The sequence below is a fragment of the Oncorhynchus keta genome, chromosome 37, assembly GCF_023373465.1.
Source record: "Oncorhynchus keta strain PuntledgeMale-10-30-2019 chromosome 37, Oket_V2, whole genome shotgun sequence".
NCBI classification, from domain to species: Eukaryota; Metazoa; Chordata; class Actinopteri; order Salmoniformes; family Salmonidae; genus Oncorhynchus; species Oncorhynchus keta.
In genome coordinates, this window is record NC_068457.1 from 298,412 (window position 1) to 322,389 (window position 23,978).

Sequence of the window (23,978 nt, forward strand, 5' to 3'; positions counted from 1 at the left end):
GCAGATGCAGTACCAGCCAAAAGTTTGGACACACCTACTAATTTAAGGGTTTTTCTTTATTTTTACTATTTTCTACAGAGTATAATAATAGTGAAGACATCAAAACTATGAAATAATACATATGGAATCTTGTAGTAACCATAAAAGTGTTAAATAAATAAAAATATATATTTTATATTTGAGATTCTTCAAAGTAGCCACCCTTTGCTTTGATGACAGCTTTGCATAGTCTTGGCATTCTCTCAACTAGCTTCATGAGGTTGTCACCTGGAATGCATTTCAGTTAACAGGTGTGCCTTGTAAAAAGTTAACTTGTCTAATTTATTTCCTTCTTAATGCGTTTGAGCCAATCAGTTGTGTTGTGACAAGGTAGGGGTGGTATACAGAAGATGGCCCTATTTGGTAAAAGCCCAAGTCCATTTTATGGCAAGAACAGCTCAAATTATCAAAGACAAACGACAGTCCATAATTACTTTAACACATGAATGTCAGTCAATCTGGAAAATTTCAAAAACTTTGGAAGTTTCTTCAAGTGCAGTCTCAAAAACCATCAAGCGCTATGATGAAACTGGCTCTCATGAGGACCACCACAGGGAAGGAAGACCCAGTTACCTCTGCTGCAAAGGATTATTTCATTAGATTGCACCTTAGATGCTTCACAGAGTTCAAGTAACTGCGACCTGTATGATCTCGTTGGCTGGCCCTCGCTTCATACTCGTCGCCAAACCCACTGGCTACAGGTCATCTACAAGTCCCTGCTAGGTAAAGCCCCGCCTTATCTCAGCTCACTGGTCACCATAGCAGCACCCACCAATAGCACGTGCTCCAGCAGGGATATCTCACTGGTCACCCCCAAAGCCAATTCTTCCTTTGGCCGCCTCTCCTTCCAATTCTCTGCTGCCAATGACTGGAACGAACTGCAAAAATCTCTGAAGCTGGAGACTCTTACCTCCCTCACTAGCTGTCAGAGCAGCTCACAGATCACTGCACCTGTACATAGGTCATCTGTAAATAGCCCATCCAATCTACATCATCACCATACTGCATGTATTTATTTATCTTGCTCCTTTGCACCCCAGTATCTCGACTTTCACATTCATCTTCTGCACACACTACCATTCCAGTGTTTAATTGCTATATTGTAATTACTTTGCCATCATGGCCTATTTATTGCCTTTACCGCTCTTATCCTACCTCATTTGTGCATGCTGTTTATAGATTTTTCTACTGTATTATTGATTGTATGTTTGTTTATTCCATGTGTAACTTTGTGTTGTGTGTGTCGAACTGCTTTGCTTTATTTTGGACAGGTCGCAGTTGCAAATGAGAACTTATTTATAATATATATATAATAAATAAACAGACACATCTCCCTGTTTTATCTTAAAATGGGTTAAATAATTTATATTATCCCCAGTGAAGATGTCCCACTGCTGGACTTTAGTGGTGCCTGGTATCAACACTACCGGTCAAAAGTTTTAGAAAAGTGTTTTTTTTTGTTTGTTTTTACTATTTTCTACATTGTTGAATTAATAGTGAAGACTTCAAAACTATGAAATAACACATATGGAATTTGTAGTTACCAAAAAAGTGTTTAACAAATAACAATATATTTTATATTTGAGATTCTTCAAATAGCCACCCTTATGTATTTTACCTTTATTTAACAGGCAAGTCAGTTAAAAACATTCTTATTTTCAATGATGGCCTAGGAACAATGGGTTAACTGCCTTGCCTTGTTCAGGGGCATAACGTCAGATTTTTACCTTGTCCGCTTGGAAATTCGATCTTGCAACCTTTCGATTTACTAGTCTAACGCTCTAACCACTAGCCTACCTGCCGCCTTGATGACAGCTTTGCAGACTCTTGGCATTCTCTCAACCATCTTCACCTGGAATGCTTTTCCAACCGTCTTGAAGGAGTTCCCACAAATGCTGACCACTTGTTGGCTGCTTTTCTTATTTTTTACAACTCCATACCTTGCCTACATATTCTGATTAGTTTAGTTTAAGTGCGCTGGCCACACAGATGAGGGGTATGGAACATCTCAGCAGTGAAAAGATGAGACCTGTTGTGGCATCCTTGAGTCAGTAGTTTTGCTCTCTTGCCGTGTCACGCTAGACGTATTTGTTGTTCTCGTTTTGTTATGTTAAAACAGACTGACAGACGACCGTCTAGTGACTCCAGAAGTCACTTACGACAGATTTTCACCTTGTCAGCTCGGCGGATCCAATCTTGCAACCTTACAGTTAACTATTCCAACAGCACGATAAGCGGCAATATCTTCAATTGGACAATACAAACATCACATTTGTTTCAAAACCCAACAGAATTGGGTCAGTAGCTGCAAATTAGACTTGGAGATGAGGATGCAATATGCAGCATTTTGGTTTGATCAGTCCAGCCTGGTCGTTCTTTGAAGTGTCATGAGGACTGGGGTCTTCACTATAGGCTAGATGAAGCTAGCCTAATTTGCACTGGATCTAAATATAGACCTGTCATACAAACTATTTTTGCCTGTATTGCCTTGATTTTGTTTGCGTGGCTTCAATACGTTAATGTCTGACGGTTAAGACGTCACAGTGGACTTTGGTGTTTTCCACATTGCATGAGGGAGACAGAATATCTAGACTACTTTTAAGGGACCATGTGGTTCAAGAGAGGGCTTTTGCAATGAAAATTCAGGCAAGGTAACATGTGTAGGCCTATATCAACCTTCCAAGACCACCGGCCTTTTAAAATGTTTGTTGCAGCCCAGATTAGAGGTCGACCGATTAATGGGAATGGCCGATTTCAAGTTTTCATAACAATCGGAAATCGGTATTTTTGGGCGCCGATTAAACAAAATGTGTATATATATATATACCTTTTATTTAACAAGGCAAGTCAGTTAACACATTATTATTTTCAAAGACGGCCTAGGAACGGTGGGTTAACTGCCTCGTTCAGGGGCAGAACAAAAGATTTTCACCTTGTCAGCTCGGGGGATCCAATCTTGCAACCTTACAGTTAACTAGTCCAGATCAATACCGACCTGCCCCTCTCTCGTTGCACTCCACAAGGAGACTGCCTGTTAGGCGAATGCAGTAAGCCAAGGTAAGTTGCTAGCTGGCATGAAACTTATCTTATAAAAAAGAATCAATCATAATCACTAGTTAACTACACATGGTTGATGATATTACTAGATATTATCTAGCGTGTCCTGGGTTGCATATAAACTGACTGAGCATACAAGTATCTGACTGAGTGGTGTTAGGCAGAAGCAGGCGCGTAAACATTCATTCACAGCACATTCGTGCATTTTGCCAGCAGCTCTTCGTTGTGGGTCAAGCATGGCGCTGTTTGACTTCAAGCCTATCAACTCCCGAGATGAGGCTAGTGCAACCGAAGTGAAATGGCTCGCTAGTTAGCGCGTGCTAATAGCGTTTCAAACGTCACTCGCTCTGAGCCTCCTAGTAGTTGTTCCCCTTGCTCTGCATGGGTAACGCTGCTTCGATGGTGGCTGTTGTCGTTGTGTTGCTGGTTCGAGCCCAGGGAGGAGCGAGGAGAGGGACGGAAGCTATACTGTTACACTGGCAATACTAAAGTGCCTATAAGAACATCTAATAGTCGAATGTTAATGAAATACAAATGGTATAGAGGGAAATAGTCCTATAATTCCTATAATAACAACAACCTAAAACTTCTTACCTGGGAATATTGAAGACTCATGTTAAAAGGAACCACCAGCTTTCATATGTTCTCATGTTCTGAGCAAGGAACTGAAACGTTAGCTTTCTTACATAGCACATATTCCATTTTTACTTTCTTCTCCAACACTTTATTTTTGCATTATTTAAACATGTTTCATTATTTACTTGAGGCTAAATTGATTTTATTGATGTATTATATTAAGTTAAAATAAGTGTTCATTCAGTATTGTTGTAATTGTCATTATTACAAATAAAAAAATAAAAAATTCAAATCCGCCGATTAATCTGTATCGGCTGTTCTGGGCCTCCAATAATCGGTATCGGCTTTGAAAATTCATAATCGGTCGACCTCTAGCCCTGATATACTTCATTCATCTAGTCCACCAAAGAAATCAAGCCATTAACTAGTTGAATCTAATGTGGAAGATCAGGGCTACAACAAATATCTGACTGCTGGTGGTCCTCAAAATTTGGACTGGTACTGGATGTCGGTAAGTCCCCCCCCCCCCCCAAAAAAAAAAAAAAAAAAAAAAAAAAAGAATCTGTAACATAACCCAAAAAACAGATCAGGACCTAATGCCCTGTGCAGATGGCCTTTAGAGTACCAGCCTGGTATCTCTGGTTTCAGATAAGCGATCAATCCACTAATCCTGGGCCTGCTCACATTCTCCTTCTCTTCCCTAATGGAAAAGAATCCAGTTTGTATAGATTTCTCCTCAGAGCTGTTAAAGCGACATTAACAAATTAACGTGTAAGAATGACCTTTATCCACCAAAATGGAAGTCCCTCTCCAATCCGGATCTCTTACCCCATGTAAGTCTTTGGTCTTGGAGTCAGCTGCCCAGAATAAGTTAGGACTATTGATTTTCCGTAATGGGGCTGTAGGAATGAGAAGGCTATTCCTTTTACACCGTCATGGTCCTGCGATGGACTCGCAAGCTACAAAATTCAAAATCACTCGTCAAATATGAGTAATTGTTTGAGTAACTACTTTCTCCCACTCATTAATTACATTTAAACATTTTGGTGAGTTAAATCAATTACTTTCGAATTGCTTCATCTCAGAACTTCATCTCAATACTTTTTTAAAAGTTCTTCAGTGACACGCATTTTTAATAGATTGGCTATGATTACTGATGAATACATGAATCCAAAATGACACTTCCAGTATGTTTTCTTCTCAAGTAGTGATATGTGTGTGCATGTAGGATATAATTTCTGTGCATGGCGAACAATAAGCAATGTTGGCTTAGATGCTGGGATCTGAACAGTCTTCAACATTGTTGAATTAATAGTGAAGACATCAAACTATGAAATAACACATATGGAATTTGTAGTAACCAGAAAAGTGTCAAACAAATAACAATATATTTTATATTTGAGATTCTTCAATTAGCCACCCTTTGCCTTTATTTATTTGGGGTGGCAACGTAGCCTAGTGGTTAGAGCGTTTGACTAGTAACCAGAAGGTTGTGAGTTCAAATCCCCGAGCTGACAAGGTACAAATCTGTCGTTCTGCCCCTGAACAGGCAGTTAACCCACTGTTCCCAGGCTGTCATTGAAAATAAGAATGTGTTCTTAACTGACTTGCCTGGTTAAATAAAGGTAAAATAAAAATAAATAAAATGTATGTATTTTACCTTTATTTAACTAGGCAAGTCAGTTAAGAACAAATTCTTATTTTCAATGACTGCCTAGGAATAATGGGTTAACTGCCTGTTCAGGGGCAGAACGTCAGATTTTTACCTTGTCAGCTTGGAAATTCGATCTTGCAACCTTTCGATTTACTAGTCCAATGCTCTAACCACTAGCCTACCTGCTGCCTTGATGACAGCTTTGCACACTCTTGGCATTCTCTCAACCAGCTTCACCTGTAATGCTTTTCCAACAGTCTTGAAGGAGTTCCCACACATTCTGATCACTTGTTGGCTGCTTTTCTTTCACTCTGCAGTCCAACTCATTGCAAGCCATCTCAATTTGGTTTAGGTTGGGAGATTGTGGAGGCCAGATCATCTGATGCAACACTCCATCATTCTCCTTCTTGGTAAAAATAGCCCTTACACAGCCTGGAGGTGTGTTAGGTCATTGTCCTGTTGAAAAACAAATGATAGTCCCAATAAGCCCAAATCAGATGTTATGGCGTGTCGCTGCAGAATGCTGTGGTAGCCAGGCTGGTTAAGTGTGCCTTAAATCACTGACATTGTCACCAGCAAAGCACTCCCACGCCATAACACCACCTCTTCCATGCTTTACAGTGGGAAATACACATGCAGAGAACATCCGTTCACCCACACCGCGTCTCACAAAGACATGCCAGTTAAAACCAAAAATCTTCTGGACTCCAGACCAAAGGACACATTTCCACTGGTCTATTGTCCATTGCTCATGTTTCTTGGCCCAAGCAGGTCTCTTCTTATTGGTGACCTTTTAGTAGTGTTTTTTTTCCTGCAATTTGACCATGAAGGCCTGATTTCACAGTCTCCTCTGAACAGTTGATGTTGAGATGTGTCTCTTACTTAAAACCTCTTAAGCTTACCCCTTACTTTTTCGAACATTCTGTTAAAAATTGCGCAAAATTTCAGCGTCCTGCTACTCATGCCAGGAATATAGTATATGCATATGATTAGTATGTGTGGATAGAAAACACTCTGACGTTTCTAAAACTGGTTAAATCACGGCTGTGACTATAACAGAACGTGTGTTTCATCGAAAAGCGCAAGCTGTCCCCAGTCCACCTGGCCATGCTGCTGCTCCAGTTTCAACTCCAGAAGAGGACTGGCCACCCCACATAGCCTGGTTCCTCTCTAGGTTTCTTCCTAGGTTTTGGCCTTTCTAGGGAGTTTTTCCTAGCCACCGTGCTTCTACACCTGCATTGCTTGCTGTTTGGGGTATCAGCTGATGTACGAAGGGCTATATAAATAAATTTGATTTGATTTGAAAAACTGATCACCGAAAACTGGAAAAAATATCAATGCGCCACTTGCATGTATTGTCTATGGGAAAGCAAATTACATGGGGCTAAGATTGCAAGTCCTACAGCTTCCACACGATGTCGCCAGTCTTGTCAATTGCCTGGGCTTTGTTTCTTGGTCAAACGAGTAAGAGAGAGCCCATTCCTTCCGGTCTCCGACAGGATGTTTTGGAAGAGAAATTTCCGACCATGATTTGAAGACGTGGAGCTATTGAATACACATCGCCCCGTGATCAATTTGATCGATTATTAACGTTTACTAATACCTAAAGTTGGATTACAAAAGTATTTCGAAGTGTTTTGTGAAAGTTTATCGTAGACTTTTTTTAATTTAAAAAAATGACGTTGCGTTTTAAAACTGTTTTTTCCTGGATCACACACTTTTCATAGATCGATATCTAGGCTATATATGGACCGATTTAATCGAAAAAAAAGAACCAATAGTGATGTTTATGGGACATCTAGGAGTGCCAACAAAGAAGCTTGTCAAAGGTAATGAATGTTTTATATTTTATTTCTGCGTTTTGTGTAGCGCCGGCTATGCTAATTATTTTGTTTACGTCCCCTTCAGGTATTTCGGGGTGTTGCATGCTATCAGATAATAGCTTCTCATGCTTTCGCCGAAAAGCATTTAAAAAATCTGACTTGTTGGCTGGATTCACAACGAGTGTAGCTTTAATTCAGTACCCTGCATGTGTGTGTTAATGAACGTTTGAGTTTTAACGAGTGCTATTAGCATTTAGCATAGCGCATTTGCATTTCCAGATGGCTAGATGGGGCGTCTGCGTGTCGGGTGGGCTTAACCTCTTGAAGCTATGGGGGCGCTATTTCATTATTGGATAAAAAAAATGTGCCCATTTTAAGCGCAATATTTTGTCACGAAAAGATGCTCGACTATGCATATAATTGCCAGCGTTGGAAAGAAAACACTCTGACGTTTTCAAAACTGCAAAGATATTATCTGTGAGTGCCCCAGAACTGATCTTACAGGCGAACGCTCTGTTCTACGCTCTGTTCTACTAACGTCTCCTTATATGGCTGTGAATATGCTGTGAACGAGCTTATGCGCTCTGCCGTTCGTCCAAGATGTCTGCAGCATTGTGACGTATTTGTAGGCATATCATTGGAAGATTGGCCATAAGAGACTACATTTGCCAGGGGGCCGTCCGGTGTCCTTTGTCTAAGTCAGTGCGTAATTCCCAGTGGCAATCCTTGTACCATGCGATACAGAAGGAGACTCATACTTCCAGGAACGATACATCATAGAAGAGATATGTGAAAAACACCTTGAGGATTGGTTCTAAACAACGTTTGCCATGTTTCAGTCGATATTATGGAGTTAATTTGGAAAAAAATTTGGCGTTTGGATAACTGAATTTTCGTTTTTTTTGGTAGCCAAACGTGACGCACCAAACGGACCGATTTCTCCTGCACAAAATAATATTTCAGGAAAAACTGAACATTTGCTATCTAACTGAGTCTCTTCATTGAAAACATCCGAAGTTCTTCAAAGGTAAATGATCTATTGAATGTTTTTGCTGGTTTTTGTGAAAATGTTGCCTGCTAACGCTAAATGTTAATGCTAAATGCTAACGCTAAATGCTAGTTTGCTATGGTAGAGAAGTATATTTTTGAAAATCTGAGATGACAGTGTTGTTAACAAAAGGCTAAGCTTGAGAGCTAGCATATTAATTTCATTTCATTTGCGATTTTCATGAATAGTTAACGTTGCGTTATGGTATTGAGCTTGAGGCTATGATTACGCTACCGGATCCGGCATGGCTCGACGCAAGAAGTTAAGAGGTTAAACTCTGAAGCATTTATTTGGGCTGCAATTTCTGAGACTAGTAACTTTAACCTGTCTAGGACTGGTGGAACCCCTCACCAACAGCCAATGAAATTGCAGGGCGCCAAATACATATCAACAGAAATCTCATATATCAAATTTCTCAAACATACAAGTATTAGGCACCATTTTAACTTCTTGATGCACCCATCCCGTTACCGGAATCATTTTCGTCAACATCCGCTGAATTGCAGAGCGCCAAATTCAAATTAAATTACTAAAAATATAACATTTTCATGAAATTACAAGTGCAATATAGCAAAACAGCTTAGCTTGTTGTTAATCCACCTGGCATGTCAGATTTCAAAAAAGCTTTTCGGCGAAAGCATACCAAGCGTTTATGTAAGGACATCTCTCTCAGTAGACAAAATATTACAAACAGCTATCAGCCAAGTAGATTGGTCACGAAAGTCAGAAAATTAAAGGTGAGCGATTCAGTTTATTGCTTATCTTAGGATGTTTACACTCACGAGACTCCCAGTTACACAATAAATGTTCCTGTTGTTCCATAAAGATTTTTTTTTTAATCCAAAATACCTCCATTTGGTTGGCGCGTTATGTTCAGAAATCCACAGGCTCAAGCGGTCAAGACTGGGCAGACGAAAATTCCAAATAGTATCCGTAAAGTTAGTAGAAACATGTCAAATGTTTTTTATAATCAATCCTCAGGTTGTTTTTACAATATATAATCGATAATATTTCAACCGGGACTGTAGCTTCTTCAATAGGAGAGAGAGAGAGAGAGAGAAAATGTCTGCTCCAAGCTGTTACACATGCAACACTCTGCTGGCACCCAGCCATCCAATGACGCGATATGATCTTTCTCGCTCATTTTTCAAAATAAAAGCCTGAAACTATGTCTAAAGACTGTTCACACCATGTGGAAGCCATAGGAATCTTGTTGATACCTCTTTAAATGGAGCGAAGGCAGGCTATGGAACAGAGAGCTTTCAGGAAAAAAAGTTCTTCCGGGTTGGATTTTCCTCAGGTTTTCGCCTGCAATATCAGTTCTGTTATGCTCAGACAATATTTTGACAGTTTTGGAAACTTTGGAGTGTTTTCTATCCTAATCTGACAATTAAATGCATATTTTAGATTCTGGGCCTGAGAAATGGGCAGTGTCATTTGGGTACGTTTTTTATCCAAACATCAAAATACTGTCCCCTACACTCAACAGGTTAAAGATAAAATTCTCGTTAATCCTGCCACAGTGTCTGATTTCAAAAATATTTGACAGCGAAAGCTCCACAAACGATTGTTAGGTCACCACCAACTCACAGAAAAACCCAGACATTTTTACAGCCAAAGAGAGGAGTCACAATAAGCACAAATAGATTGGCTATGATTACTGATCACTAACCTTTTGATGATCTTCATCAGATGACACTCATATGACTTCATGTTACACAATACATGTATGTTTTGTTCGGTAAAGTTCATATTTATATCCAAAGATCTTATTTTACATTTGCGTGTAACGTTCAGTAGTTCCAAAACATGCAGTGATATTGCAGAGAGCCACATGAATTCACAGAAATACTCATTATAAATGTCGATGAAAATTCAAGTGTTATGCATGGAAATGTAGATATACTTCTCCTTAATGCAACCGCTGTGTCAGATAAAAAAAATATAAAAAAATTCAAACGGAATCTGAGAACAGAGCTCAGAGCCCAAACCAGCCAGAGAAATATCCGCCATGTTGGGTAGTCAACATTATTCATAAATAGCATTATAAATATTCACTTACCTTTGATGATCTTCATCAGAATGCACTCCCAGGAATCGCAGTTCCACAATAAATGCTTGTTTTGTTCGATAATGTCCATTTATGTACATTTCTGTCCAATAGCTTCTTTTGTTAGGGCGTTTGGTAAACAAATCCAAATGCGCGATCTGGTCCATTCGGACAAAACGTTCAAAAAGTTATATTACAGGTCGAAGAAACTTGTCAAACTAAGTATTGAATCAATCTTTAGGTTGTTTTTATCATAAAAGTTCAATAATGTTTCAACCAGAGAATTCCATTGTCTGTAGAAAAGCAATGGAACGACAGCTACCTCTCAAGTGAAAGCGCATGACTGAGAACGAGGCTGTAGGCAAACCACTGTCTCAAAGAGCTCCCATCCAATCCCACATCACAGTAGAATCCTGAAACAACGTTCTAAAGACTGTTGACATCTAGGTGGCACGCTATTCATCCAAAAGTGAAAATGCTGCCACCTATCCCAAAGAAGTTAATGAACCTATCCTCTGCAGCAGAGGTAACTCGGGGTCTTCCATTCCTGTGGCGGTCCTCATGAGAGCCAGTTTCAATATAGCTCTTGATGTTTTTTGCGACTGCATTTTCGAAGTTCTTGAAATGTTCCATTTTGACTGACCTTTATGTCTTCAAGTAATGATGGACTGTCATTTCTCTTTGCTTATTTGAGCTGTTCTTGCCATAATATGGACTTGGTCTTTTACCAAATAAGACTATCTTCTGTATACCACCCCTACCTTGTCACAACACAACTGATTGGCTCAAATGCATTAAGAAGGAAAGAGATTCCACAAATTGACTTTTAACAAGGCACACCTGTTAATTGAAATGCATTCCAGGTGACTAACTCATGAAGCTGGTTGAGAGAATGCCAAGAATGTGCAAAGCTGTCATCAAGACAAAGGGTGGCTATTTGAAGAAACTCAAATATAAAGTATATTTTGATTTGTTTTTTTTTTATTACTGCATGATTCCAAATGTTTAATATCATAGTTTTGATGTCTTCACTATTATTTTACAATTTAGAAAATAGTAATTACATTTTTTTTTAAATACCCTTGAATGAGTAGGTGTTCTAAAACTTTTAACCGGTAGCACTTCTGAGTTAAGTCAATTCTGGGGTGGTCTCTCAACTTGGTTGGCCTAGAGTGCTTTGTGGAATCATTTGATTTTGGGTCAAATTTACGCATATTGTCTTAAAATGGTTCACAGTCGGGTGTGTCCTTCATGTTATTTCCGTAAAGTTCAAATGTGCTTAAGTGTCAGTTGGGGAAGGCACATCTTTCATGTTACTGTAAGGAAAGGGAGCACCAGAGTAAGCTGCATCAGGGTGGTATTCATGATTAGGGTATGAGCATTTTTTTTATTGCTCTAGGCCAGGTAGCCTAATTCCACTCCATTTTTTTTAACCAAAGGTTTTTCTGTTTTGTGCCTACTGAACACGAGTACATAAAGCTTTTACTGAGGTTTGAGAGGGATCCTTCATGGAGAGTATAGCAAAGACTTTGGGGTGGATGTAATTGTAATGTAGCATACAGTACAACCCTGTCAAACGAGCCACAGGGACACAGTTTGGTCATACAATATTCCATACTCTACCAATGGTAGTTTATTCAAACTGGATGTAGTGTGCTGGGTTATGTTCAGTAGGCAAGAAAAGGCAGAAAACGCAGCGTGAAGAAAACAGTCCCTTCCTGTTTTGGCCAGCTTAAACCTGTCCAATAAGAAATGCTTTGTTTTAGCTTTTGTTGCAAAATGTTTCGCTACGGTGGGGAGCTTGTCTCTTCTTCCTGTACAAATGGACCAAATCTGCTATTGTAAGAGACCAGGGAAATGGCTGAATTAATGATACGCCAGTGGAAGCGGGGTACAGGCATCATATGGCCATATAGATAAAGACCATTTCTTAACACTAGCCATAGCATTTAGTTAAAGGTATTTTTCTTCTGTAAGCTGGTTCGTGTGATTGTAGTCCTGGGGTTTTTAATGGTCACTACAATGATTCCTATAGGAGTGAGTAACACCATCTTACTCAATACTTTCCTCTCTTCAAAATGTCTCTTCATCAATACAGGTCCATGGGGATTCAAACCATTTCAATGCAAATATTATGTTTGGTTGCACGAAAACAGCCCTTTATATCTATAGAATTCTCCCTTATGAAACTGTAAGAAATATGAACGTGAACGGTCTTCTTCAATGCCCTTATTGTTTCGGTGCATGTCTAGGGAGAGATGAGACCATGCAGCCCGCCAAGCCGTCCTTCCTGGAGTACTTTGAGCAGAAAGAGAAGGAGGCCAACTGTCACGACGACAGTGGAGAAGACCCAGGACACAACGCTGACAACCGCAAACTGCCTGCGGAGGGGGACCTAGAGGTGGTAAGTTAAGTGACATGATGCCGATGCCTCTAGTAAGCCATTCTTCTACTTCCTATAGAACTGTCATTGTTTTAACCTACGTGGCTCAGTACCTCAAAATTAACTACAACGTGATGGAGTCATGCAAGTCATGGTGTGCTTAACGGTCAACTAAGTGTTGATATTTCTTCCAATTAACTAAATCCCCTCATGAGCTAGAATTAGAATAAACCCTATTGGCTGGTTTCTCAGACACAGATTAAGCCTATTCCTGGACTGAAAACATGCTCAGCTGAGAATTTTCTTAAATGCTTTTTATTCCAGTACTAGGCTTAATCCTTCTGGGAAACTGCCCAATGAGTTCACTTATTGAATCCCATGACTTAAAACAAAAATATAAGGTACAATGTTTAGCATCAACAGTTGGATTAAGCCTACACCAAGGATGTAGTGCAGGGTAAATCTTATTTTTTACAACTCCATCCCTTGCCTACACATTATGTTTAGTTTAAGTGCGCTGGCCACACAGATGATGGGTATGAAACATCTCAGCAGTGAAAAGATGAGACCTGTTGTGGCATCCTTGAGTCAGCAGTTTTGCTCTCTTGCCGTGTCACGCTAGACGTATTTCTTGTTCTTGTTTTGTTATGTTAAAACAGACTGACAGACAACTGTCTAGTGACTCCAGAAGTCACTTACACTGGCAGCACGAGCAGCGGCAATATCTTCAATTGGACAATACAAACATCACATTTGTTTCAAAACTCAACAGAATTGGGTCAGTAGCTGCAAATTAGACTTGGAGATGAGGATGCAATATGCAGGATTTTGGTTTGATCAGTCCAGCTTGGTCGTTCGTTGAAGTGTCATGATGACTGGGGTCTTTACTATAGGCTAGATGAAGCTAGCCTAATTTGCACTGGATCTGAATATAGACCTGTCATACAAACTATTTTTGCCTGTATTGCCTTGATTTTGTTTGCGTGGCTTCAATACGTTAATGTCTGACGGTTAAGATGTCACAGTGGACTTTGGTGTTTTCCACATTGCATGAGGGAGACAGAATATCTAGACTACTGTTAAGGGACCATATGGTTCAAGAGAGGGCTTTTGCAATAAAAATTGTGTAGGCCTATATCAACCTTCTCTTCCAAGACCACCGGCCTTTTAAAATGTTTGTTGCAGCCCTGATATACTTCATTCAACTAGTCCACCAAAGACATCAAGCCATTAACTAGTTGAATTTGATGTGGATTTGATCTGTGCTACAACAAATATCTGACGGCTGGTGGTCCTTGAGGAGATGGTTGGGAAACACTGGCCATGATGTCGCTACAGACTTAGTCTGTGGGCAGTCTGCTTTTTGAAATTATGGTGGTTAACTCACTAGGAAGCAGAACAGGTACAGAGAGTGGCCATGCTGTTAGCTTAAGTTGCACCAATGGATGAATGTGTGCTAGAACAGCTGAGGGATAACATTTAGCTGCATTCCAGGTGAAGCTGGTTGAGAGAATGCCAAGAATGTGCAAAGCTGTCATCAAGGCAAAGGGTGGCTATTTGAAGAATCTCAAATATAAAATATATTTTAATTTGTTCAACACTTTTTTCGGTTACTGCATGATTCCAAATGTTTTATTTCATAGTTGTGATGTCTTCACTATTATTTTACAAAGTAAAAATAAAGAAAATCCCCAGAATGAGGAGGTTTTGACAGGTACTTGTGTGATATTTAATCCTCGTAAAAAGTACCTGTCTTGGGTCAGTTAGGATCACCACTTATTTTAAGAATGTGAAATGTCAGAATCATGGAAGAGAGTGATTGATTTATTTCAGCTTTCACATTCCCAGTGGGTCAGAAGTTTACATACACTCAATTAGTATTTGGTAGCATTGCCTTTAAATTGTTTAACTTGGGTCAAATGTTTTGGGTAGCCTTCCACATTCTTCCCACAATAAATTGGGTGAATTCTGGCCCATTCCTCTTGACAGAGCTGGTGTAACTGAGTCAGGTTTGTAGGTCTCCTTGCTTGCCCACAAATGTTCTATAGGATTGAGGTTAGGGCTTTGTGAGGGCGACTCCAAAACCTTGACTTTGCTGTCCTTAAGCCATTTTGCCACAACTTTGGAAGTATGCTTGGGGTCATTGTCCATTTGGAAGACCCATTTGCAACCAAGCTTTAACTTCCTGACTGATGTCTTGAGATGTTGCGTCAATATATCTACATCATTTTACTCCTCATGAGCCATCTATTTTGTGAAGCGCACCAGTCCCTCCTGCAGCAAAGCACCTCCACAACATGATGCTGCCACCCCCGTGCTTCATGGTTGGGATGATGTTCTTCGGCTTGCCAGCATCCCCCTTTTCCCTCTAAACATATCGATGGTCATTATGGCCAACAGTTCTATTTTTGTTTCATCAGACCAGAGGACATTTCTCCAAAAAGTACGATCCTCATGTGCAGTTGCAAACCGTAGTCTGACTTTTTTATGGCAGTTTTGGAGCAGTGGCTTCTTCCTTGCTGAGCGGCCTTTCAGGTTATGTCGATATAGGACTTGTTTTACTGTGGATATAGATACTTTTGTACCTGTTTCCTCCAGCATCTGCACAAGGTCCTTTGCTGTTGTTCAGGGATTGATCCAGATGTTTTTGTCTTGGCTGATTTATTTTGTTTTTCCCATCATGTCAAGTAAAGAGGCACTGAGTTTGAAGGTAGGCCTTGAAATGCATCCACAAGTACACCTCGAATTAACTCAAATTATGTCAATTAGCCTTTCAGAAGCTTCTAAAGCCATGACATCATTTTCTGGAATTTTTCGAGCTGTTTAATTTCTTGGCGCACCCATCCCTTAACCTCTTCAACATATGGGGGCGCTATGTCATTATTGGATAAAAAAAAACGTGCCCGTTTTAAGCGCAATATTTTGTCACTAAAAGATGCTCGACTATGCATATAATTGGCAGCTTTGGAAAGAAAACACTCTGACGTTTCCAAAACTGCAAAGATATTATCTGTGAGTTTTTGTGAAAATGTTGCCTGCTGAATGCTAACGCTAAATGCTGTTACACAAATGCTTGTTTTGCTATGGTTGAGAAGCATATTTTTGAAAATCTGAGATGACCGTGTTGTTAACAAAAGGCTAAGCTTGAGAGCTAGCATATTTATTTCATTTCATTTGCGATTTTCATGAATAGTTAACGTTGCATTATGGTACTTAGCTTGAGGATGTATTCACGATCCCGGATCCGGGATGGCTCGACGCAAGAAGTTAAGCGGGATCATTTTTGTCAACATCCACTGAATTTCAGAGCGCCAAATTCAAATTAAATTACAAAAAATATTTAATTTTCATGAAATCACAAGTGCAATATAGCAAAACACAGCTTAGCTTGTTGTTAATCCACCTGGTGTGTCAATTTCAAAAAAGCTTTACAGCAAAAGCTATCCAAGTGTTTATGTTAGGACATCTCTCTCAGCAGACAAAACATTACAACTGCTAGCAGCAAAGTAGATTGGTCACGAAAGTCAGGAAAGCAATGAAATGAATCTCTTACCTTTGATCTTCGGATGTTTGCACTCACGGGACTCCCAGTTACACAATAAATGTTCCTTTTTTTCGATAAAGATTATTTTTATATCCAAAAACCTCCATTTGGTTGCTGTGTTTTTGTTCAGAAATCCACATGCAGGCAGACAAAAATTCCAAATAGTATCCGTAAAGTTCATGGAAACATGTCAGATGTTTTTATAATCAATCCCCAGGTTGTTTTTACAATAAATAATTGATAATATTTAAACCGGACCGTAGCTTTTTCAATGGGAGAGAGAGAGAAAATGTCTGCTCGAAGCTGTTGCGCATGCAAAACTCTGCTGGCACCCAGCCATCCACTGACATGATGTGATCGTTCTCGCTCATTTTTCAGAATAAAAGCCTGAAACTATGTCTAAAGACTGTTCACACAATGTGGAAGCCATAGGGAAAGGAATCTGGTTGATATCCCTTTAAATGGAGCGAAGGCAGGCTATGGAACAGAGAGCTTTCAGGGAAAAAAGCACTTCCGTGGTGAATTTTTTGCCTGCAATGTCAGTTCTGTTATACTCACAGACAATATTTTTTGGAAACTTTGGAGTGTTTTCTATACTAATCTGACAATTATATGCATATTCTAGATTCTGGGCCTAAGAAATAGGCAGTTTCATCAGTTTCGGTTTTTCATCCAAACATCAAAATACTGCCCACTCAACAGGTTTAAGGCACAATCAATTGAGTGTATTTAAACTTCTGACCCACTGGAATTGTGATACAGTGAATTATAAGTAAAATAGTCTGTAAACAATTGTTGGAAAAATTACTTGTGTCATGCACAACGTAGATGTCCTATCCGACTTGCCAAAACTATAGTTTTAACAAGAAATGTGTGGAGTGGTTGAAACACTTAGGTTGGAGTCGTTAAATGTAGTTTATGTAAACTTCCGTTCATTGACAGCATGCCAGGGCGGATTGCAGAGGTCTTGAAACAGAAGGGGCAACACTGCATATATTGACTCTTTGCATCATCAACTTCATGTAATTGTCAATAAAAGACTTTGACACTTATAAAATGCTTGTAATTATACTTCAGTATAGTAACATCCGACAAAAATATTTAAAGACACTGAAGCGGCAAACTTGGTGGAAATTAATATTTGTGTCATTGTGTCATTGGCCACGACTGTACAGTAGTAGCCTACAGTGAATGTTTTTTTTTCTACACTAAAGATGCAGAGTGATAATGACCAGAGGCTAACAAATTGTTAGTGTGTTTGTATTAGGTTGTCGTGCAATGAGGACCATGTCCATGAATACTGGGTGAATTGGTGGTGTCAGAATAGCCCCCAAGTGTCCTTGAATCTTATATGGCCTGCAATGACCTCCTTGATGGGTTTTGGGACGGCCTTTTCAACAGGATTTGGGCTCCCAGTGTTTGTCTGTGCTCCATTAGGTCATTCCTGAATGAACCACTATATCAGTGGTGGGCTGATATATTGGCCGTGCAATCCACTGTTTTGATTGTTTTGGGTAGACAATGTTTAATCTTGGCGTGTCTGTGAGGAAAGAGAAGAAAAGCAAAAGGATGTTGACATGCATATAAAAATGTAATATGGGACACTTCTTGGTATGCCATATTGCACTTAGGTTGGATGCAGTTGATAATATTATTGTAGTGCAGGGATGGGCAACTGCAGTCCTCGGGGTCCTGATTGGTGTCACACTTTTGCCCATCCCTGATTTAGTGGATATAGTCAGGCCCCACACTAGAAAAGGGTGCCTCTGAGCACACATGAAAGGGAGCACTATCCCCCAAAGAAACCCCACTTTCCCCAAGTCAACCAAACTATCCTGGAGGGGAAATTAGTCTACCTGTCCTTTTGTTCAAATAGATCTGTCTGGACAGGCCAATAATTACATTACCATCTCAATATGACAAAACATGTTGCCCAAAGTATCTTGGATGGACCATCTATCTGGATAGGCCAAGGATTGCATTAACATTCCATGACAAAACAAGTGTAAAGGTTTTTGCCTGCTTCCCAGCCGAAACAGTTCGGTAGAGTTTGTGCATATATTATGACATTTTGTGTAGTTTTGGACTTCGGTGAGGGTTTTTTCAGCTGTTCGGCCACACATTTCATCCGGAGGCAAGCTGACGTTCGGAGCCTTTAAGCCCCTTTGTCGGTGATTGGTCAACAGCAGTGATTCTTCAATAGTCTTTGTTGTCATTCAACAAGACATTTTTTAATTGAAAGATATTGCACCAAACCTCTTAATGTAAATTTGCGCGACTAAGATCTATTTGGCAAAATTAATGACAGATTTCTTGAGCTTAGATAAATTCTAACTATTTTAACGAGGTATCTTCTGGGTACGCCATCTCAAAATGGACAAACACTACAATTGCAGCTTTTTTTCAAGTGAACGTCTTTTAAGGGAGTATGAGAGCACACTCGTTCAGTTCAGCTAGCCGAGTTCGACTAGGCGCCAGCCGAACTGAAGCTTGCTGAGGCCTTAACTTCTTATGGATCCCTTCGCGTGCCAATCCCTTTCGTGGGAGTGATTTGACAACACCCAGTGAAATTGCAGAGCGCCAAATTCAAAACCAGAAACACTCATAAGAATTCATAAAACATAGAAGTGTTATACATCGGTTTAAAGATGAACTTCTTGTTAATCCAGCCACAGTGTCAGATTTCAAAAAGGCTTTACGGCGAACGCAGACCATGCGATTATCTGAGGACAGCGCCCAGCATACCAACACAATGAAAATCAGATTTCAACCAGGCAGGTGCTACACAAAAATCCGAAATAACAATATAATTAATGTCTTACCCTTTGAAGATCTTCTTCTGTTGGCACTCCAATTTGTCCATTAAACATTTCTCTTTTATATTTTTAATACATTTACTAACATTTCTAAAACCCTGTTTTTGCTTTGTGTGTGTGTGTGTGTGTGTGTGTGTGTGTGTGTGTGTGTGTGTGTGTGTGTGTGTGTGTGTGTGTGTGTGTGTGTTTAGGATGGAAAACATGTATTTAATCCATTTTAGAATAAGGCTGAAGCATAACAAAATGTGGGAAAAATTAATAAGTCTGAATACTTTCTATATCATAGATTTTTCACCTCTTAATATTGAGCTCATGGCATCACTTTGCAACCGAAGTAGGCTGTTGTAGGACATTAGCCTACATTTACTGATAGACACCATCATTTGCAAATACATTCATTAAAAATCCTACAATGTGATTTTCTGGATTTTTTTTTCTCATTTTGTCTGTCATTGTTGAAGTGTACCTATGATGAAAATTACAGGCCTCTCATCTTTTTAAGTGGGAGAACTTGCACAATTGGTGGCTGACTAAATACTTTTTTGCCCCACTGTATATTGGTTGTGTCGGCATGGTTTGAAGGTGGGATTCTTACATGTCTTTCTGCTCAAGTTCAAGCTTAGTATAATTGATGACTTTGCGTGAACATGTATGCTTTTTAGATGGGAACATGGAGCGTGGAGGAGCTGAGGTTACGGCTGGCCTCCCTGGACCCCCAGATGGAGCAGGAAATCAGGGAGATCCGCCAGCGCTACCTGGCCAAGCGCCAGCCCATCCTGGACGCCATCGAGGCCAAGAAGCGACGCCAGCAGAACCTCTGAGGCACTTTGACATGCCCATACTCAAACGTCTTAAGTGGACTCTTGGTCATTCACACTGGACAATGACACGGACAGATTACTTCTGTTCATTGCTTTGGACTCCTTCATTGCTGTTCTTGTCTTTTTCTTTATAGGAAAACCACTTAATGCCACCAAGCATCCATTTTTTTTTGTCTTAAGTTATTTTAATTTTTTTGTTTAGGGCACTTGAGACCTCAAGTATTCTTTTTTTTCACTCATGTGGTACAATTGTAGTATCTTTCACTGTTGGTACTCTTGAAACAACTGCTGCATTGGTAATTGGAAAATACTTTTATACCATACACTGTATCATTTTGTGTGTTTTACCACTTATGTAATATGGTACTTATTCCTTAATTTGTATTTAGGTTCTCCATACTATTCATTTTTCAGCACAGTACAATATCCTGCCAAAGGGAAGTTCAATTTACTTCATGGGTATATGACCCAGGAGAACCTGAATTTAAATTCAATAGATAGTACCTCAGCCAGAGTTGAATGCATGTGCCACAATAAAAAACAAATTCAAACTTCAGATACGTGCATAGCTGATGTTAATGCTTGATTTCAAGAAAACGTCAAGTTTCATGCACATATTTGGAATTTGTTTCTGAATTATGTAATTTTAGAGATATTACAATGAGGTTTGGTTAAAAGATGTTTGAAAAATGTAAGTGAAACCTTGTTTTTTGTGTTGAACCATGGTGCACTTCGTTCATTGTTATTCACTGTACAGTTACTTCTCTATTTTTGTTCATAACTCATCGTCAACATTCCATAGAGCAGGTTGTACTTATTTTTTTAACATTCAAACTTTTGGTATACGTAAGGGCAATCATTTTGTATATATAGTTTAGGCAGTTATATCCTTACGAGGAAGATACATTTTGTATTTGTTGTGCTACAGAAATTTGCATTCGTGTGCAAACTAGCCTCTCAGGTCAGATATTCTCAGGTTCGTATACAAGGACAGTAAATTAGAAATTAAACGAAATAACCCAGTTTGATGACCAATAAGCACAATTTAGTTATCTGAAAATATTACTTGTTACAAGCAAAAAAGGGAATGTATTTAATTGCCTTATACTGCCTACTTATTTGTTTTTCTGCTTTATAATTGTAATAATCACCTGTCAATTTACTAGTTAAAAAAAAAAAGAATTACAGTTATTTAATTACTGTAGGTTTATAACTCCTCAAACCTTTGACATATCACTCAATCTAAACATCTGTTGATCTGATTATTTATTTGAGATTTCACATTGTTACTTACAACCATTGTTTCTGAGTAAGGCGGTCTATGTTTTTATGTTATATTGAAAGGCATTCATTGAAGTAGAAATCACTGGAAAGCATTTCAGCCCTGTAATATGAATGAAGAACTGGTGTGTACTCAAGTCTCCACTTGTCCTTAAATTTAGTATTCATTCCAAGAAAATGGTTTTCAAATGTTGATCCCTTAAATTATGCAATGAAAGTCATGCATGTGTTTAATATCAGTGTTTGATTTGTGTATTTGTTGCGTGCCTATTAAAACCAGTTTAAGGAATGTGTTTATTTGTTCCATATGTTTTCTCTCCCCATTTGAAGTTACTGATGTTGGAATAAGTGTTTTGTAACCATTGAGTATTTTGGCTTTGCAATGACATTTCAGGCAAGGTAACATGTCTAGGCCTAGATCAGTGTTTCCCAAAAACGGAAACCACTAGCTTTTTAACATATTTGTTGCAACCCTGATAAAGCACACCTCGTTCAACTAGTACACAAAAGAAAATCAAGCCATTACCTACCGTAATTGCTGGACTATAAGCTGCTACTTTATTCCCACGCTTTGAACCTTGCGGTTTACTAATTTATGGATTTTTCCCGCTTTCACAAGATTCATGCCGCCAAAAAACTGAGCACCGTCACATAATGTGACGTAAAATCGAGCGCGCTCAAACTTCCCATCATTCTGATTACGGTAGTAATTTTGTCACCCTCATCATGGCAAAGACACGGAGAAATGTATATGATGCAGCTTTCAAGTTGAAGGCGATCGATCTGGCTGTTGGGAAAGGAAAGAGAGCTGCTGCACGGGAGCTTGGCCTTAATGAGTCGATAAGACGTTGGAAACAGCAGCGTGAGGAACTGACTCAGTGCAAAAAGACAACAAAGGCTTTCAGAGGGAAGAAAAGCAGATGGCCCAAAGTATTTGCAGCCACTCGACATCAGTGTAAATCGTGCATTTAAGGTGGCGCTCCTTGTTCAGTGAGAGTCTTGGATGACAAGTGGGGAGAAATCCTTCACTAAAACGGGCTGCATGTGAAGAGCAACTTATGGTCAAGTCTGCCAGTGGGTCCTGACAGCGTGGAGCATTGACAAAAAATCCACTATCATCAACGGGTTTCGAAAGGCTGGACTGCTGCGTGTTGAAGGGGCAGCATGAGCTCAGCGGGGTATTTGCCTCCGGATGAAAGTGACGAGAGTGACAATGAAAACGATCCAACATCGGATGAAGCAATTCTGAGGCTATTCATCTCCGACACCGAAGGAGATGACTTCAGTGGTTTCAGTGCACAGGAGGAGGAAGATAGTGACCAAGTTAATTTGTTTCAATGTACCGGTAGGCACCTGCGGCTTATAGACTTGTGCGGCGTATTTATGTACAAAATACATATTTTTTAATAATTCAGTGGGTGCGGTTTATATTCAGTAGTTGAATCTGATGTGCTAGCCCAGGGCTACAACAAATATCTGATGATTGGTGGACCTCAAGGAAATAGTTGGGAAACACTGACCTAAATGTCACTACAGACAGTCTGTGGGCAGAATGCTTTATGGAAGTACTTTCTGCCTTATGAAATTATGGTTGTAGAACAGGTGGCCATGCTGCTACCTTAAATTGCAACTCTGGATGAATGTGTGCTAGAACAGCTGGGGGATAGCATTTGTCTGCATTATGCACGAGAGAGATTATGAATTACCACGTTTTTGTCTCCAAAAGCTCCTCTACTCTGAACACACCAAGTAACGGAAGGTAAGGGCTGTGGCCAATTACCAACGTCAGGGGTTTTCACACTGCACCCCATTCCCCACTGGACACTATTACTTGCTTGGCTGTAGATGATCTATACTGGGTAGTTGCTGATTTTTGGAGATATGGACAAAAGTCTATCGCTGTGAAATTGAGAATGCCAAGATTGTGCAAAGCTGCCATCAAAGCCACGGGTGGCTACTTTGAAGAATCTCAAATATAACACATTTTGATTTGTTTAACACTTTATATGTGTTATTTCATAGTTTTGAAGTCTTCTCTATTACTCTACAATGTAGAAAATGGTAAAAATATAGAAAAACCCTTGAATGAGTAGGTGTGTCCAAACTTTTGACTGGTACTATATATTTCACTTGGTGTAGGCCAGTTCATGAAGGAAGGCTTGCTCATTAAAGTCTTTTAGCAAGCGTCTGACAAATCAGGACACAGGCTGAGCAGCCATTACGAACACAGACTAAAATTGATCACTAATCACCATTACAGAAAACACCAGACTGATACCTATCAGGATTATTTGTCAGGATAACATCGAGGAGAGTAGCCTTTTCTGCGTGTTTGGAGTCATACATTGTGGGATTGGTGATAATCTGAGAAAGATTTAGGGAGTCCCATTGCTTTAGGACTTTGTCAGGTGGTTTAAGCATGTCTCAGTTTAGGTCACCTAGCAGGAAAAATATAGACTTAGTGTAAGGGGCAAGGAGAGAGCTTAGTGCAAGTAGGGTACAGGCCAGTGCTGGTGGAGGACAATAGCACCCAGCAACAGTCAACAAAGAGCTATTGGAAAGTGTAATGCTTAATTACCAGCAAATCAAATTGTTTGGGGACAGACTTGGTGGAGACAATCGAACACCGAAGGTGAACCTTGGTGAAGATTGCCACTCCCCCACCTTTGGAAGATCTGTCATGCTGAAAAAGGTTATAACCAGGTTAAGGTTAACCACGTCTCAGTAACGACCAACACATCTGGATTGGAGCTGTGAACCCACACTTTCAATTGATATTTTTTATGTAATAAGCTTCTAGTGTTAACATACACACCAGACCTTTACGATAGCAGAAATCAGTGAAGCAGTTATCAGAGCACGAGTCAGAATTGGGGCTAGCAACAT

General features: G+C 39.7%; 1 protein-coding gene across 3 annotated transcripts in view; it reads left to right on the forward strand.

Annotated features, from left to right (window-relative positions):
• The window catches only part of LOC118370032 (serine/threonine-protein kinase 4-like), an 82,146-nt gene that overhangs the window by 47,609 nt on the left and 10,559 nt on the right, over positions 1-23,978 (forward strand). For 2 of the 3 annotated variants that reach the window (XM_035754786.2, XM_035754787.1), the window contains exons 10-11: positions 12,500-12,651; positions 19,653-21,385. In XM_035754786.2, the coding sequence (XP_035610679.1) occupies positions 12,500-12,651; positions 19,653-19,811 (311 nt within the window). In that variant the 3' untranslated portion in view covers positions 19,812-21,385. Of the gene's footprint in view, positions 1-12,499; positions 12,652-19,652; positions 21,386-23,978 lie in introns of those variants that run through there. The other variant, XM_052498956.1, reaches the window with a different exon arrangement.